This window comes from Bos mutus, chromosome 25 (genome assembly GCF_027580195.1).
Source record: "Bos mutus isolate GX-2022 chromosome 25, NWIPB_WYAK_1.1, whole genome shotgun sequence".
In the NCBI taxonomy this organism is placed as follows: Eukaryota; Metazoa; Chordata; class Mammalia; order Artiodactyla; family Bovidae; genus Bos; species Bos mutus.
The window spans coordinates 9,109,715-9,122,625 of record NC_091641.1 but is presented as its reverse complement, the minus strand read 5'-3'; the positions used below and the strand labels follow the sequence as shown (position 1 = coordinate 9,122,625).

The following is a 12,911-nucleotide window of genomic DNA, read 5'->3' as shown; positions in this document are numbered from 1 at the left end:
CCCAGTCTCCTCATGCAGAGGGACCACCCCCCAGGCGGCTGCACGATGCCGGTGAGTTCAGTGACACCACAGCTGCAAGCCGAGTGATCTGGGGGTACGTGCGTCACCTCATCCCAACCTGGCCAGGGCCACACTGCATCTGATCAGCGTGGGGCTCACAGGCAGAGCTCCAGGGAGGCTGAGTCCATCAGTGAGGGTGATACAGGACTGCTGATGGGACAAAGGGGACCAGGTGGGGGAGGGGACTTGGGGATCCCAGGACTCAGCGTGAGTTTACAGGTCTGGCCCCTGCCTCCGAGCCAACCAGTGGCTGCCCTGCACGCTTGGCTGAAGCACCATCATGTGGGAGACCCCCCACCCTAGCCCCGGTTACCACCTGTGTCTGTTGCCCGGAATACTATGAGCTGACATGTGCTCTGAGCCCAGCTCTGGCCTGGGTGCCGGGGATACCGAGGGGCCAGGGCTGCCCGGGCCCCTCACGGGGACAGATACAGACATGGTGCATCAAGCATGCGACACGGAACAGAGAGGAAACCATCAGGGTTTGGAGGGCCCAGACTGAGGTTTGAAGAACAAGTAAGGAGTCTGGTCCGAAAAACCTGCAAAGGGCTCCCTGGGCAGGCGGCACGCCAGGAAGGGGGCAGAAATGAGGTGACGGGATATGGCACAGTGCAACGGGGAACTTGCGGGCATGCCAGGCCGACAAACATTTCTCTGGATGGTCCCCTAGATGGGCAGTCGCCCCACCATGCTTCCGGCCCGCCTCCCACAGGTGAGTCAGTCTGGGGCTTTGCCATCAGTCCCCCCGCCCCCACCCGGGGAATCTGGAAGGGAAATATTGACACAACCACCCCCTCCCCAGACAGGAGATGACATTCGTGTTGACGGTGCGCGGGAACCAGCATATGGCTCCTGCTGTCATGTCGGGGAACACGAGTGATTGCCACATAATGAGCTGCTCAGCACGCTGCCGGGGCCACCCCGCGGCCCGCGCCGCCCACTCACCATATCTGCTGTTAAACAGGATCTGCACGCACTCCCGCAGAGTGTTGATGTCCTCGGTTTCCTTTATGAAGGCGTCCCATTTCTCTATCAAAACACAGGAGGGACAAGTGAGGCCCGTCTGAGCAGGGACCCCGCGGTCTGGAGGCCGCTGGCCTCTGTCCACCCACCACATGGGTGTGCTCAGTTTTCTGCGGTCCTGCCTGACTCTGTGTGACCCCATGGACTGCAGCCCCCCAGGCTCCTCCGTCCACGGGATTCTCCAGGCAAGAATACTGGAGGGGGTCGCCACGCCCTCCTCCTCCAGGGGTCGTCCCGACCCAGGGATCGAACTTGTGTCTCCCACATTGCAGGTGGATTCTTTACCCACGGAGCCACCTGGGAAGCCCCCGGTCCGCCCCATGGGCAGTGCGTATCATGCAGGCGCAGCCAGTCCATCCTGGGCCTCTCCTGAGTCTCGACTTTCAAAACCTAACCGTCATGTCTGGTTCTCACTCAGCTTTGGCCCCTCAAACCCTCAGCCCTGCTGGCCTCTCCCACAGATCCAAAGTCTCTCCCTCAATTTAGCGTGAATCACTAAAGAGATCATTTGGTTCATTAAAATGATAAAAGGAACATCTTTAATGTATTAAGTAGCTATCTGGGCTAAGTACTTTATCCATATGTAACGTCCTGGTTGGGGCTTCCCAGGTGTTCCTCTTGGTAAAGAACCTGCCTGCCAGTGTAGGAGATGTAGGAGATGCGGGTTCAATTCCTGGATTGGGAAGATCCCCTGGAGGAGGGCATGGCAACCCACTCCAGTATTCTTGCCTGGAGAATCCCATGGACAGAGGAGCCTGGCAGGCTACAACCCACGGGGTTGCAAAGAGTTGGACATGACAGAAGCAATTTAGCACGCAGTATCCTAATGAATCCCTCAGAACAATTTGTAAACATAGATAGCAAATGCAGCATTATTTCCATTTTGTATGTGGGAAAACTGAGTCTCAGAGAGGCTGAGTAACTTGCCTGAGATCACCCAGCTAGCACCTGGTTTCTTAACGAACCTCTCATCAAAGTGAGGCTGAGACCTCCACAAGGCAAAGTTGCTGCAAAGTCTCACTTCATCCTTTTTTGGTATAAATGAATTCCACATTTTCCTGTCCCCTATACTGCCTGGTACTTTAAAAATGTGTCCACAGGACTTCCCTGGTGGTCCAGGGACTGAGACTCTGGACTCCCAAAGCGGGGGGCCTGGGGTTGATCCCTGGTCGGGGAACTAGATCCCACAAGCCACAACTAAGAGTTTAGGAGCCCCAAGTAAAGACCCTGCGCGTTGCAACAAGGACTGGCAGAGCCGAACAAACAAACAAATATATTCTTAAGAAGCCTCTCCCTTGCTTGAAAGGCCTGAAATTAAAACAAAAAACATCTATCCATCTGGCCACATATTTCTTGGACACCTGTTCTTTCACGAGGTGGAGTTTAATTTCTCTCTCTCTGTTTTGAGTATGAACTGGATCAAGTTCTTGGCTTCATTATTTTTTATGGCCATGCCATGCAGCTTGCAGGATCTTAGTTCCCTGAGCAGGGACTGACCCTGTCTGTGCCCCCTGCAGCGGAAGCATGGATGCTAACCACTGGACCCCCAGGACAGTCCCAAATCCCTGGCTTCTAATGGGTAGAACATGGCAGAAGGGACAAGTAATTTCTGAGGCTGGGTCATAAAAGACATGTGGCTCCCTCCTTACTCTCTCAGATCCCTAATTCCAGGAAGCCAGCTGCCACATTGTGAGGGTACTCAAGCAGCCCTGTAGAGGCCCACGTAGTAAGGAATATGAATCCTGCCAACAGCCACATGGGCAAGCTTGAGGTGGATCCTCCAGCCCCAACTGAGCCTTCAGATGATCACAGCCCCAGCTGACATCTTGATCAACGGCCTCATGAGAGATACCAAAACCACAGGCAGCTGGCTACACTGCTCCTGAATTCCTGACCCACGGAAACCATAAGGCATTGATGCTTGGCGTTTTAAGTTTTGGGGCAATTTGTTACGCAGCATGGTGTAACTATTACATGTTGGTTTTACGCACAAGCCCCTTGTGCAGTGCTGGTCCTCCTACCTCTCACAAAGACTCAGGGGACACACATGCACGTCGGGAAGCAGCACCCCAGTCCTGGATCCCCACTCTGGACAGGGTGCTGCCACGGGCACTGTCCTACCTGACTTGTCGTGGACGATGGAGAAGAGGATCCGCTTAGAGGCATGGACATTCTGAATGAGAGGACCGCCAGGACCAGTGGGCTTCTGTCCTGGACAAGGGAGCAGAAAGGTACAGGTTCAAGGTGGGCCCTAAGAGGGGCTCCCCTAAATCTGGCCTGGGTGCACAGGTCGGGGCTCTGGGGTAACATTTCCCCCACCAGCAAGAACCCAGAACTGAGCCCCGTGATCAGGAACTCAAGGCAGCTTCGCTGACCAGAGGCCTGAGACATTCTGTAGCGGAGTCTGCTCTCTGGATGGCACAATCCCAGGTCACCTTTTACAGGTGGGGACACTTGTTTCAGGCATATAAGCCCTGTCCTCCAGCTCAGCCCACACGTCTGTGGAGGGGAGGGTGGGCTCCCTTTTTCTCCTTCTCGTAACTTATAATAAGCACCTACTCTGTGCCGAGCATTGCACTCAGGGCTGTAGTACAGTGGTTCTCAGACTTGAGCACCCACTGGAACCACTCGGCACACTTGTCAGTTTGCAGGTGGCTGGGCCCGAGAACGTGCACTGCTAATGTGCCCTGTCATTTCATCATGATGACAACCCAGCTAGACAGGCACTCTCCATATCTCCATTTTACAGAGGAGGAAACAGGCTCAGAGAGGTAGAGAGATTTGCCCTGGGACACACAGCCACTTTGTAGAGGGGCCAAAATAAGGATACAGGTCTTTCTCATGCCCAGTTTTTCCTTATGTTTCCGGTATCCCTAATTCCATGCTGGGTATGCAGTAGGTGCTCATTAAATGCATGGACCTGATTAGTATGCTTACTCCCCACCTCCAGAGACTCCCCCGGGGATCCTCTTGGGCATCTCTTGTCCCAGGTCACAGATGACTGGGCGGAGGCTGGGGTCTGACGGAGTCCAAGCTAGGACGCCAGCTGCCCCACCCCAGCCCCTGGCTCCGAGACGCCTCCTGCAGCCCTGAGCACCCCGACCTCCCCTGGGAAGCTGCCCCTGCAGGAGTGACCTCTTTCCCACTCCCAGACTCAGGGGCCCCGGAAGCAGCTTACCACAGCAGTCTGGGAAGTCCTGGGCAGCGGGGGCCTTGGGCTCCGGCCCGGGCCGGCCGAGGCCCAGGTCACTGGGGCCGAGCGGGCAGGCAGGCGCCTCCTGCTTGAGCTCCCGCACGGCGTGGTTGGGGAGGGCCGTGCTGTACAGGAAGCTGGCCACGGACGAGGAGGTGGCAGGGGGAGGCAGGTCCTGAGGTGGCCCCTTGGGGGTCTGGCCATGTAGGCCACAGTCCCGAGCCCCCTTGGCTAGCAGAGAGACGCCATTCAGCTCCACCAGGGCCTTCGAGTCCCGTCCGCCATCCTCGAGCGGCCTGGGTGAAGCAAAGGACGCGTGATGGCTGTGCACCCCCGTCCAGCCAGGGCTATGTCTGCCCCCAGCCATTCCTGCAGAGAGCCTGTGAGGCACACGGGACGGGAGCTAGTCCTCGTTTACAGGTGGGGGTGCAGGCCCGGGGCGGGGTGTGACGTGCAGGGCCCCACACCTGGGCTCTCCCCAAGGACCACCCATCGCATCCTTTCAGCTGCAGCCAATCGGCTTTCATCTCCTAATGCATCCCTCCTTCCCGGGCTCGTGTCCTGGCCTCGCCTAACCCCGATGGGTGACTCAGGCTGCTTCCCGGCTGACCGGGCGATCAGTACCCTCCCCCGCCCACCAGCCCCTAATGGAAGCCTTGCTTGACAACCCCACGGAGCAGCACGATGTGGCTTCCCGCCTCCACACAGGCTGCTCCTGATACCTGCGGGGCTGCTGGTGCTATTTCTTCCCCAGCCGAGCCTCTCTGCACACAGAAGTTCCCAGGGAAGACTTCTGTGACCACACCTGGCTCGGAGCATGCTCTGTGCTTGCGTTTCTGCCTCACTCCTGGCATCAGACTGGGAGCTCTTACAAGCAGGGTCCCCGGTAGGGATGCTAAAGTCCCCTCCCCTCCGGCTGGGCCAGCGGCCATAGCACGGAAGCAGGTCATCGCCCGGCCCAGCCCCCACCATCCGGCCACTGGCTCTCGGCCACTCCCTGGCCAGCAGCCTCACTCACCTCTTAAGCTTGAAGCGGATCCGGTGGCTGTGCTCCAGGATGGCCATGAGGGCCTTGGGGTCGTATTCGGCCGGCCTCCGGAAGGCCAGGCCCTCAGGTAGCCCCTGCACGGCCAGCAGCCCCGGCTCCCGGAGCAGCCGCTCGTAGGGCAGCGGCACCACGCTGGCCCTGCCCAGGGCCTCGCCTGCGGGCACGGGGGGTGGAGGAGAGAGGCCTGATGAGAGGGAAGCCAGGCCGGGGCGGGGGCCGGGTGCGCCCCAGAGCTGGGGCTGTGCTGAGCCACTCCCTACGGTGCCAGGCCCCCAGGAGATGGACCCCACAGGCCCTTTAGCCTGCAAACCTCACAGAGACTGACCCCCCTGCAGGTAGAGCAGGCGGGGGCTGTGGACAGCCCCGCTGCGGTCAAGGGCCACGGCTGCCCATCAACAGGGTCCCCTGGCTTCCCTGCCACTCTCTTCTCCAGGCATCTGGGTGGAAGGGAAAGCAGGGCCGGGGGCTCAGGCAGGAGGGGAGGAGGGGGCGGCGAGAGACGGGGGACACACAGGGGAAAGGCAACTGCCACAGGGAGGAAGGAGAAAGGATGAGAGAGGGTAGGGCAGGGGAGGGAGAGAGGGATGGAGAGGAAGCGAGAGGCAGAACAGACAGGCTGAGAAGATGGGGAAGGGCTTCCCTGGTGGGCCCATGGTTAAGACTCCGGACTCCCCATGCAGGGGCGCAAGTACCCCCCTACCCTGGCTGCGGTGCTAAGTAAGACCCCACACTCCACATGCTGTGGCCAAAAAAAAAAGATGGCGAGCACGAGGGAAGGGGGGACAGAAGGGGTGGCTGAGGGGCCTGGGCTCAAGGACTTCTGCCACCCCCCACCAGGGGCCAGAGGGCTTCCCAGGTGGCGCTGGCGGTAAAGAACCCGCCTGCCAATGCAGGAGACATAAGAGGTGCAGGCTCGATTCCTGGCTCAGGAAAATCCCCTGGAGAAGGAAATGGCAGCCCACTCCAGTATTCCCGCCTGGAGGATCCCATGGACGGAGGAGCCTGGTGGGCTACAGTCTGTGCGTGTGTGTGCTAAGTCACTTCAGCTAGGTCCGACTCTTTGCAACCTTGTGGACTATGGCCTGCCAGGCTTCTATGTCCTTGGGATTCTCTAGGCAGGAATACTGGAGTGGGTTGCCCTGACCTCCTCCAGGGGATCTTCCCAACTCAGGGATCGAACCTGAATCTCCTACGTCTCTTGCATTGCATGCGGGTTCTTTACCACTAGTGCCAGCTGGGAAGCCCAGGGGGCTAAGGTCCATGGGGTTGCAAAGAGTCAGACACGGCTGAAGCGACTAAGCATCTACGCACCAGGAGCCAGAAGGAAGCTCCGCCCCAGTAGCCACATCTGATTCTGCCCGAGGCAGGCAGGCAGAGTCGGGGTACAGTGAGCAGGGGCGCAGGGGCTCTGGGTATGTGCCCTGTATCTGGCAAAACTGTCTGCAGTGACACAGCCCACCATGCGTGACCAGTCCTCCCATCCCAGGGGGCCAGCCTGCCCACCAGGGCCTCCAGACCCCAACTCCTCTTGGCTTCCTTCTACTGACATCTAGACTCCAGCAGGGTTTCCCCACTCGCCCAGACCTCTGCTCCAGAGAGCCAAAGGCTGCAGGAGGGGAAGGAATAAAGCAAATGAGAAATAATGGGGGGCCCCTTAGGGATGGAGGGGACCTGCCTGAGGTCACCCAGGGAGCGTGGAGGTCACCACTGGGCCAGAGACCTGGCGGCAACCTGACATTTCCCGAGGGAGGCCAGGCCTGCTCATCCCTGCCCCTTCTCCTACTCCAGGGGAAAGACTTGGATGGCCAGGTAGCCTTCATTCAGTCATTCAACAAACACCCTCTGGGCTCCTGCTTTTGCTGGGTTCTGAAACTGCAGGCTAAGAACAGCAGAAAGTGCAGGCAGGTCCCGGATCCTGAAGAGCAACTGGGTGAAGCCACAGGGCACAGCGGTGCCCACAGGGGACCCTAACCCAACTCGGAGCTGGGGCTTCCTGAAGCTGAGCCTCAGAGAGCAATGTTGTGCCCACCAGACAGAGGGGAGGGCCAGCCTGACAGGCACAGCAGAGCAAAGGTGAGGAGGTGTGAAATGAAGCCGCAGTGAGTGGGAGAAGAGGAAGGGGGTCAGAAGGGCTAGAGGCGGGGTTGGTGGGCTGGGGTGGGGGCTGATGCCACGCCCAGGGTGACAGGGAGCCCAAGAAGGGAGCGGAGGAAAGAGCTCTGTGGTCAGACCCGTGCTTTAGGAAGATGCCTGGCACAGGGAGCTGGAGGCTAGGAGATCAGGGCAGGGATGGTGGTTCAAGGAAATGGGGCTGGGATGGGGGAGCCATGCCTGGGGATGCAGAATGGGGGAGAGCTGGGGGGTGAGGGGGAGAAGGCCCCCACGCCTTGAGGTTTTGCCCACGGCCTGCAGTGGCGGGAGCAGGGCCTCCTCAGCTGGGGAGGGTGGGGCCGGGGGCTCCCACCCACCTGGGGGCCCCAAATGGAATGAGGAAGGATCTTACTATAAAGAACATCAAACACCTCCTCTACCATCTTCCGCAGAAGGTACACGTCCGAGCCATGTTCCAGGGCTGACCGTGGGACGTTCCGGCCGCCACCCTCACCCCGTGGCACCTTCTTGGGGTGCTCTGCCTCCGGCTCCTTCCACGGGGCCCCTCCTGCGGGACACAGAGCATGTGAGGCCGTGGCGAGTTCTCACCTCACCACCAGCCCAGTGAGCGGGGATGTCCCTGGCTTGGGTCGAGTCCTGCAGCTGGGCACGCAACACGGAGTGCCCACGGAGGAATGAAGGAAGGATTAATGAGTGAGTGAGGTCTGTCCCAGCCACCCTGCCTAGGGCCAGGCTGGTCAATTGAGTGCCCAGTGCCCAGCACAGGGCACTCATCCCTGCTTACCTCTAACTCACCGGCTGACCCTGGGTAAGTCCCTTCCCTCTCCGGGCCTCAGCCTGTGAGCTCTCAACCAGGAGACTAGCTGGCCTGGGGCAGAACTGGGGTTCAACGAATGTCCGGTCCAGCACCCCTTTCTGTCTTAACCAATCGAGGTCCTACCTCTCTGCTCTGCCAAATGGGGAGATGATGGGGACCCCAGCAGGAGGCTGAAGGGGGCTGTGAAGTGCTTCATGCCAGGCTGGGCCAGGGTGGGGGCCTGGGAGCGTGGGCAAGATGCTAGAAACTTCGTTGGAAAGAGAATGAGAGGAGGGCCCGGGGGCCCCCCCCATCTCAGCTTGGAGTCTGCTCTCCTTGGGGACCTGTGAAGCTTGAAATAAACCAGCCAAGTTCCCGGCGCTATAAATAGCAGCTCTGCCTGGCTCTGGGAAGCCAGGTGCACCTTCCCCAGGCTCTGGGCTGGCTCCCAGGCTGGCCCACTAGGGCCACAGACCCCCGCCACTGCCCACCCTACCCAGGTCCAGGTCTCCTGCCCAAGCTTGGAGAGCAGACAGGTTCCGAGAGCCGGGTGGTAGAGGGGTTTGGCTGAGGAAGCAGCTGGACCCTAGTAAGGATACAATGGTGTGTCCCAGCACCGGGGGTCAGCCTTCCCAAAAATGGCTAATCCCAGAGTCCAGGACCCGGGGTGGGGTAATGAAAGGGCTACTAACAGCGAGGAAAACAATGGCTGGCGTTTATGGAGCATGAACTACGTGCCCAGCAGTTTTAGGTGCTCGCCATGTATTAATCCGTTTAATCCTCAGCTTGACCCAGGAGAGGGTAGCACCACGGTCCCCTTTCACAGATGAGGAGACTGAGGCCCAGCAGGTGGCAGAGCCGGGATGAGGCCCCAGGGCCCGCTTTTAGCCCCCAAGAGCTCTGAGTCCCCCAAACCATGGGCTTGCATGCCCACCTGGGCTCTAACCTCCCACAGAGGGGAAGCCAACCCCCTTCCTGGGGAGCTCACCGCCAAGCTGGGGCACCAGGCGTGCAGATGGAAGTTGTGGGCACAGGAGGAGTGCATGGAGTGGGCGGTGGGCAGCCACAGTCTGGGCGCTGGGGCGGAGGGGCATGGATGAGGCCGGGAGGGGTGTGAGTCTGAAGGCTGGGGGGGCGTCTGCCAGGCACAGGGGGGCGGGAAGGCCTGTCAGGAGAGGGCAACAGCAGGGATGGAGGCGGCGGTGAGCAGGGACACACACGGAGCCGGGGGTGTGTGCTTGGGCACCAGGGATGCGGGGAGGAAAGAACGCAGAGGCCCGGCCTGCTTCCAAGGAGCCCTGTAGGCCCAGGTAGCACTGAAGAGTTGGGGGCTTCAGAGTGACCCCTCTGGATCGGGGCTACTGGCTTACAGCTTGGAGGGCTCATCTCTTCTGGGAGCGACCAGGAGTCCTTGGTAGGGGTCCCAGGGGGTGCACAGAGGCTGCACCCCCCATTTAGAAAGGGTAGACCCTGCCTCCATCACCTGTCGGCTGCGTTTCACACCTCCCCCGGCCCGCGGTTATGCTCACTGCATCTCATGTTCTCATCTGTATATCGGGGACGAGTGTCCCCTGGGCCTGCTGGGAACAGCAAAGAGCGCCAGCGCCCAGCCCTCTTCATCACTTCATCCCTAACTGCTCCCGTTTCTAGAGTGTTCCCTACGTGCTGGACGAGTCCTCAGTCACTTCATCCCCAGGGGCCTCCAGTAGGCGGCTCCAAGATTCTTTTACCGTGACGGGGTCAGCACCAGCCTCCCAGGGCTGACGTCAGGATGAGGGAGTTAATGCTTCAGGGGTGTTGCACGCAGCAGGCGCTCAATAATTATCAGCCAAGCACGTGGACTCGGTCCCCGCGTCAGGGATGCGCAGGAATGGGGCCACAGTGCTGGGCCTCAGTGTCCATTTCTGTCCCTCAGCGGATGGAGGTGGCCGCATCTGGACCGCCCAGGGTTGGGTCGGCTCATCTCTCTTGGCCGAGGGACTGTGGTGTGATTCCACCCCGAAAATGCCACGTTGGGAAGCCTGCACCCACCCTGCTTGCCCCGTGTCTCCCCCGACACAGGGCCGGCCACCTGGTGTTGCACCAGGGACCCAGGGAGGTGCCAGCTCTCCTGTCCTCCAGGACTGCGGGCCCCGGCCCTCTGGAGCCCCGAGTACTCACGGCAGAACCTGAGGAAGTCTGACTGCAGCTCCTTGCGTGCGTTCAGGAACATTCTCCCCTTCTCGGTGCCGACCACGAAGGCGCTCTCATCATGCACAGCGACGCAGGCCACCTCGGCGTTCAGCTTGGAGAGCGCTGAGCACTGCGCGGGGAGCAGGGATGTGAGCCCAGGAAAGGGCCCCCCACTCCGGACACCCCCGGGGCCAGCTTTGGCGGGTGAGAGCTGAGGCCCCAGCTGCCCGAGATCCCCCCAGCAGCTCAACGTCTTGGTTCTTAGATGCTGCAGTGGGAATGAATGAATGACCCCCACAGAGCTTGGCCAAGGCCAGGGGAAGAGGACAAGGTTATGGTTCTGGAGGAGGACAAAGGCGCACAAGGTCTGTGTCCCACCCCCAGGCCCTCCTGCTCCTGGTGGGCTTCTGGCCTCAGGCCTGGTCCCAGATGAAGGGCCAGGATGAGAGGCCCCTGTCCTGGGCTCTAAGTCCCAGATGAGGAGGTGGGATGGGTCCTAGGAGAATCAAGGCTCGGACAGACTTAGGCTTTAATTCTGCACCAGCTTCTTCCTAAAAGTCATGCCCTCCTCTGGGCCTCAGTTTCTCAGTCTGTAAAATGGAGACAAACCGTCCAGCTCCCAGAGGTGCAATGGCCTTGTTCTGGGGACTCAATGGGGCCTGGCTGGTGGGAAAGAATCTCTAAATCAGGCCAGCCAGAGCAGGGATGAGGCAAAGAGGTTCTTTCTGCAGCCCCAGAGTTGAGACTGGTGGGCCGACGGCACAGGAAGTCCTAACATGGGGGCCCTGCAACCAAGACCGCCAGCATCTCAGGCCTCTGACCTACCTCACTGGGAAACCTGCCTGCAAAGCTCGTGGCATGCAGTATAGTCCGTCAGTCAGTTCAGTCGCTCCGTCGCGTCCGACTCTTTGCGACCCCATGGACTGCACCACGCCAGGCTTCCCTGTCATCACCAACTCCTGGAGCTTGCTCAAACTCATGTCCATTGAGTCGGTGGTGCCATCCAACCATCTCATCCTTGGTCATCCCCTTCTCCTTCTGCCCTCAATCTTTCCCAGCATCCGGGTCTTTTCCAATGAGTCAGTTCTTTGCATCAGATGGCCAAAGTACTGGAGCTTTAGCTTCAGCATCAGTCCCTCCAATGAATATTTAGGACTGATTTCCTTTAGGCATGAAGTCAGCGTCTGATAAGTGCTGGTTTTTATCTGAGTTAGCGCTCTGTGGACAGTCAGAAGTCTGGCTTCTAATCACAATTCCGCTGCTAGGAATGTGATATAGGCCAGGTTCTACACTCTCTCTGGGCCATGATCATGCCTTGAGTGGCAGCTCTGGCCACGAGTCGCCCTGGTAAAGGAAGCTGGAGACATCTCAGGGCCAGCAAGACTGTCCCCTGGGGCGGGGATGGTGTTCATTTCCTCTCTCAAACCCTGCCGATCCTTTTCCCCGAGGCAACATGGTAAAACAAACAAACAAACAGATTCAGCTGTCTCCAAGGGGAGGAGCAACCCCACGTCCAAGGAGCTGTGGCTGCGTGGGAGCAGGAGGGCCTAGAGGAGCTACTCCACGTTCAAGGTCAGGAGGGGCGGCGGTGAGGAGACACCCCTCGTCCAAGGTAAGGAGCAGCGGCTGCGCTTTGCTGGAACAGCCATGAAGAGATACCCCACGTCTAAGGTAAGAGTTACCCAAGTAAGACGGTAGGTGTTGCAAGAGGGCATCAGAGGGCAGATACACTGAAACCATAATCATAGAAAACTAGTCAATCTAATCACACTAGAACCACAGCCTTGTCTAACTCAATGAAACTAAGCCATGCCCGTGGGGCCACCCAAGACGGGTGGGTCATGGTGGAGAGGTCTGACAGAATGTGGTCCACTGGAGAAGGGAATGGCAAACCACTTCAGTATTCTTGCCTTGAGAACCCCATGAACAGTATGAAAAGGCAAAATGATAGGATACAGAAAGAGGAATTCCCCAGGTCAGTAGGTGCCCAGTATGCTACTGGAGATCAGTGGAGAAATAACTCCAGAAATAATGAAGGGATGGAGCCAAAGCAAAAACAATACCCAGCTGTGGATGTGACTGGTGATAGAAGCAAGGTCCGATGCTGTAAAGAGAAATATTGCATAGGAACCTGGAATGTCAGGTCCATGAATCAAGGCAAATTGGAAGTGGTCAAACAAGAGATGGCAAGAGTGAATGTCGACATTCTAGGAATCAGCGAACTAAAATGGACTGGAATGGGTGAATTTAACTCAGATGACCATTATATCTACTACTGCGGGCAGGAATCCCTTAGAAGAAATGGAGTAGAGATCATGGTCAACAAAAGAGTCCAAAATGCAGTACTTGGATGCAATCTCAAAAACGACAGAATGATCTCTGTTCGTTTCCAAGGCAAACCATTCAATATCACGGTAATCCAAGTCTATGCCTCAATCAGTAACGCTGAAGAAGCTGAAGTTGAATGGTTCCATGAAGACCTACAAGACCTTTTAGAACTAACACCC

General features: G+C 58.5%; 1 protein-coding gene across 5 annotated transcripts in view; it reads right to left on the bottom strand.

The window, feature by feature from the left end:
• Nucleotides 1-12,911, bottom strand: part of GTF2IRD1 (GTF2I repeat domain containing 1) — a 125,641-nt gene that overhangs the window by 70,171 nt on the left and 42,559 nt on the right. For 4 of the 5 annotated variants that reach the window (XM_070362258.1, XM_070362255.1, XM_070362256.1 and 1 more), the window contains 6 exons: nt 10,393-10,534; nt 7,828-7,983; nt 5,295-5,478; nt 4,262-4,572; nt 3,205-3,294; nt 1,006-1,089 (listed from right to left, as the gene is read on the bottom strand). In XM_070362258.1, coding sequence (XP_070218359.1) covers nt 1,006-1,089; nt 3,205-3,294; nt 4,262-4,572; nt 5,295-5,478; nt 7,828-7,983; nt 10,393-10,534 — 967 coding nt within the window. The remainder of the gene's footprint in view (nt 1-1,005; nt 1,090-3,204; nt 3,295-4,261; nt 4,573-5,294; nt 5,479-7,827; nt 7,984-10,392; nt 10,535-12,911) is intronic. The other variant, XM_070362257.1, reaches the window with a different exon arrangement.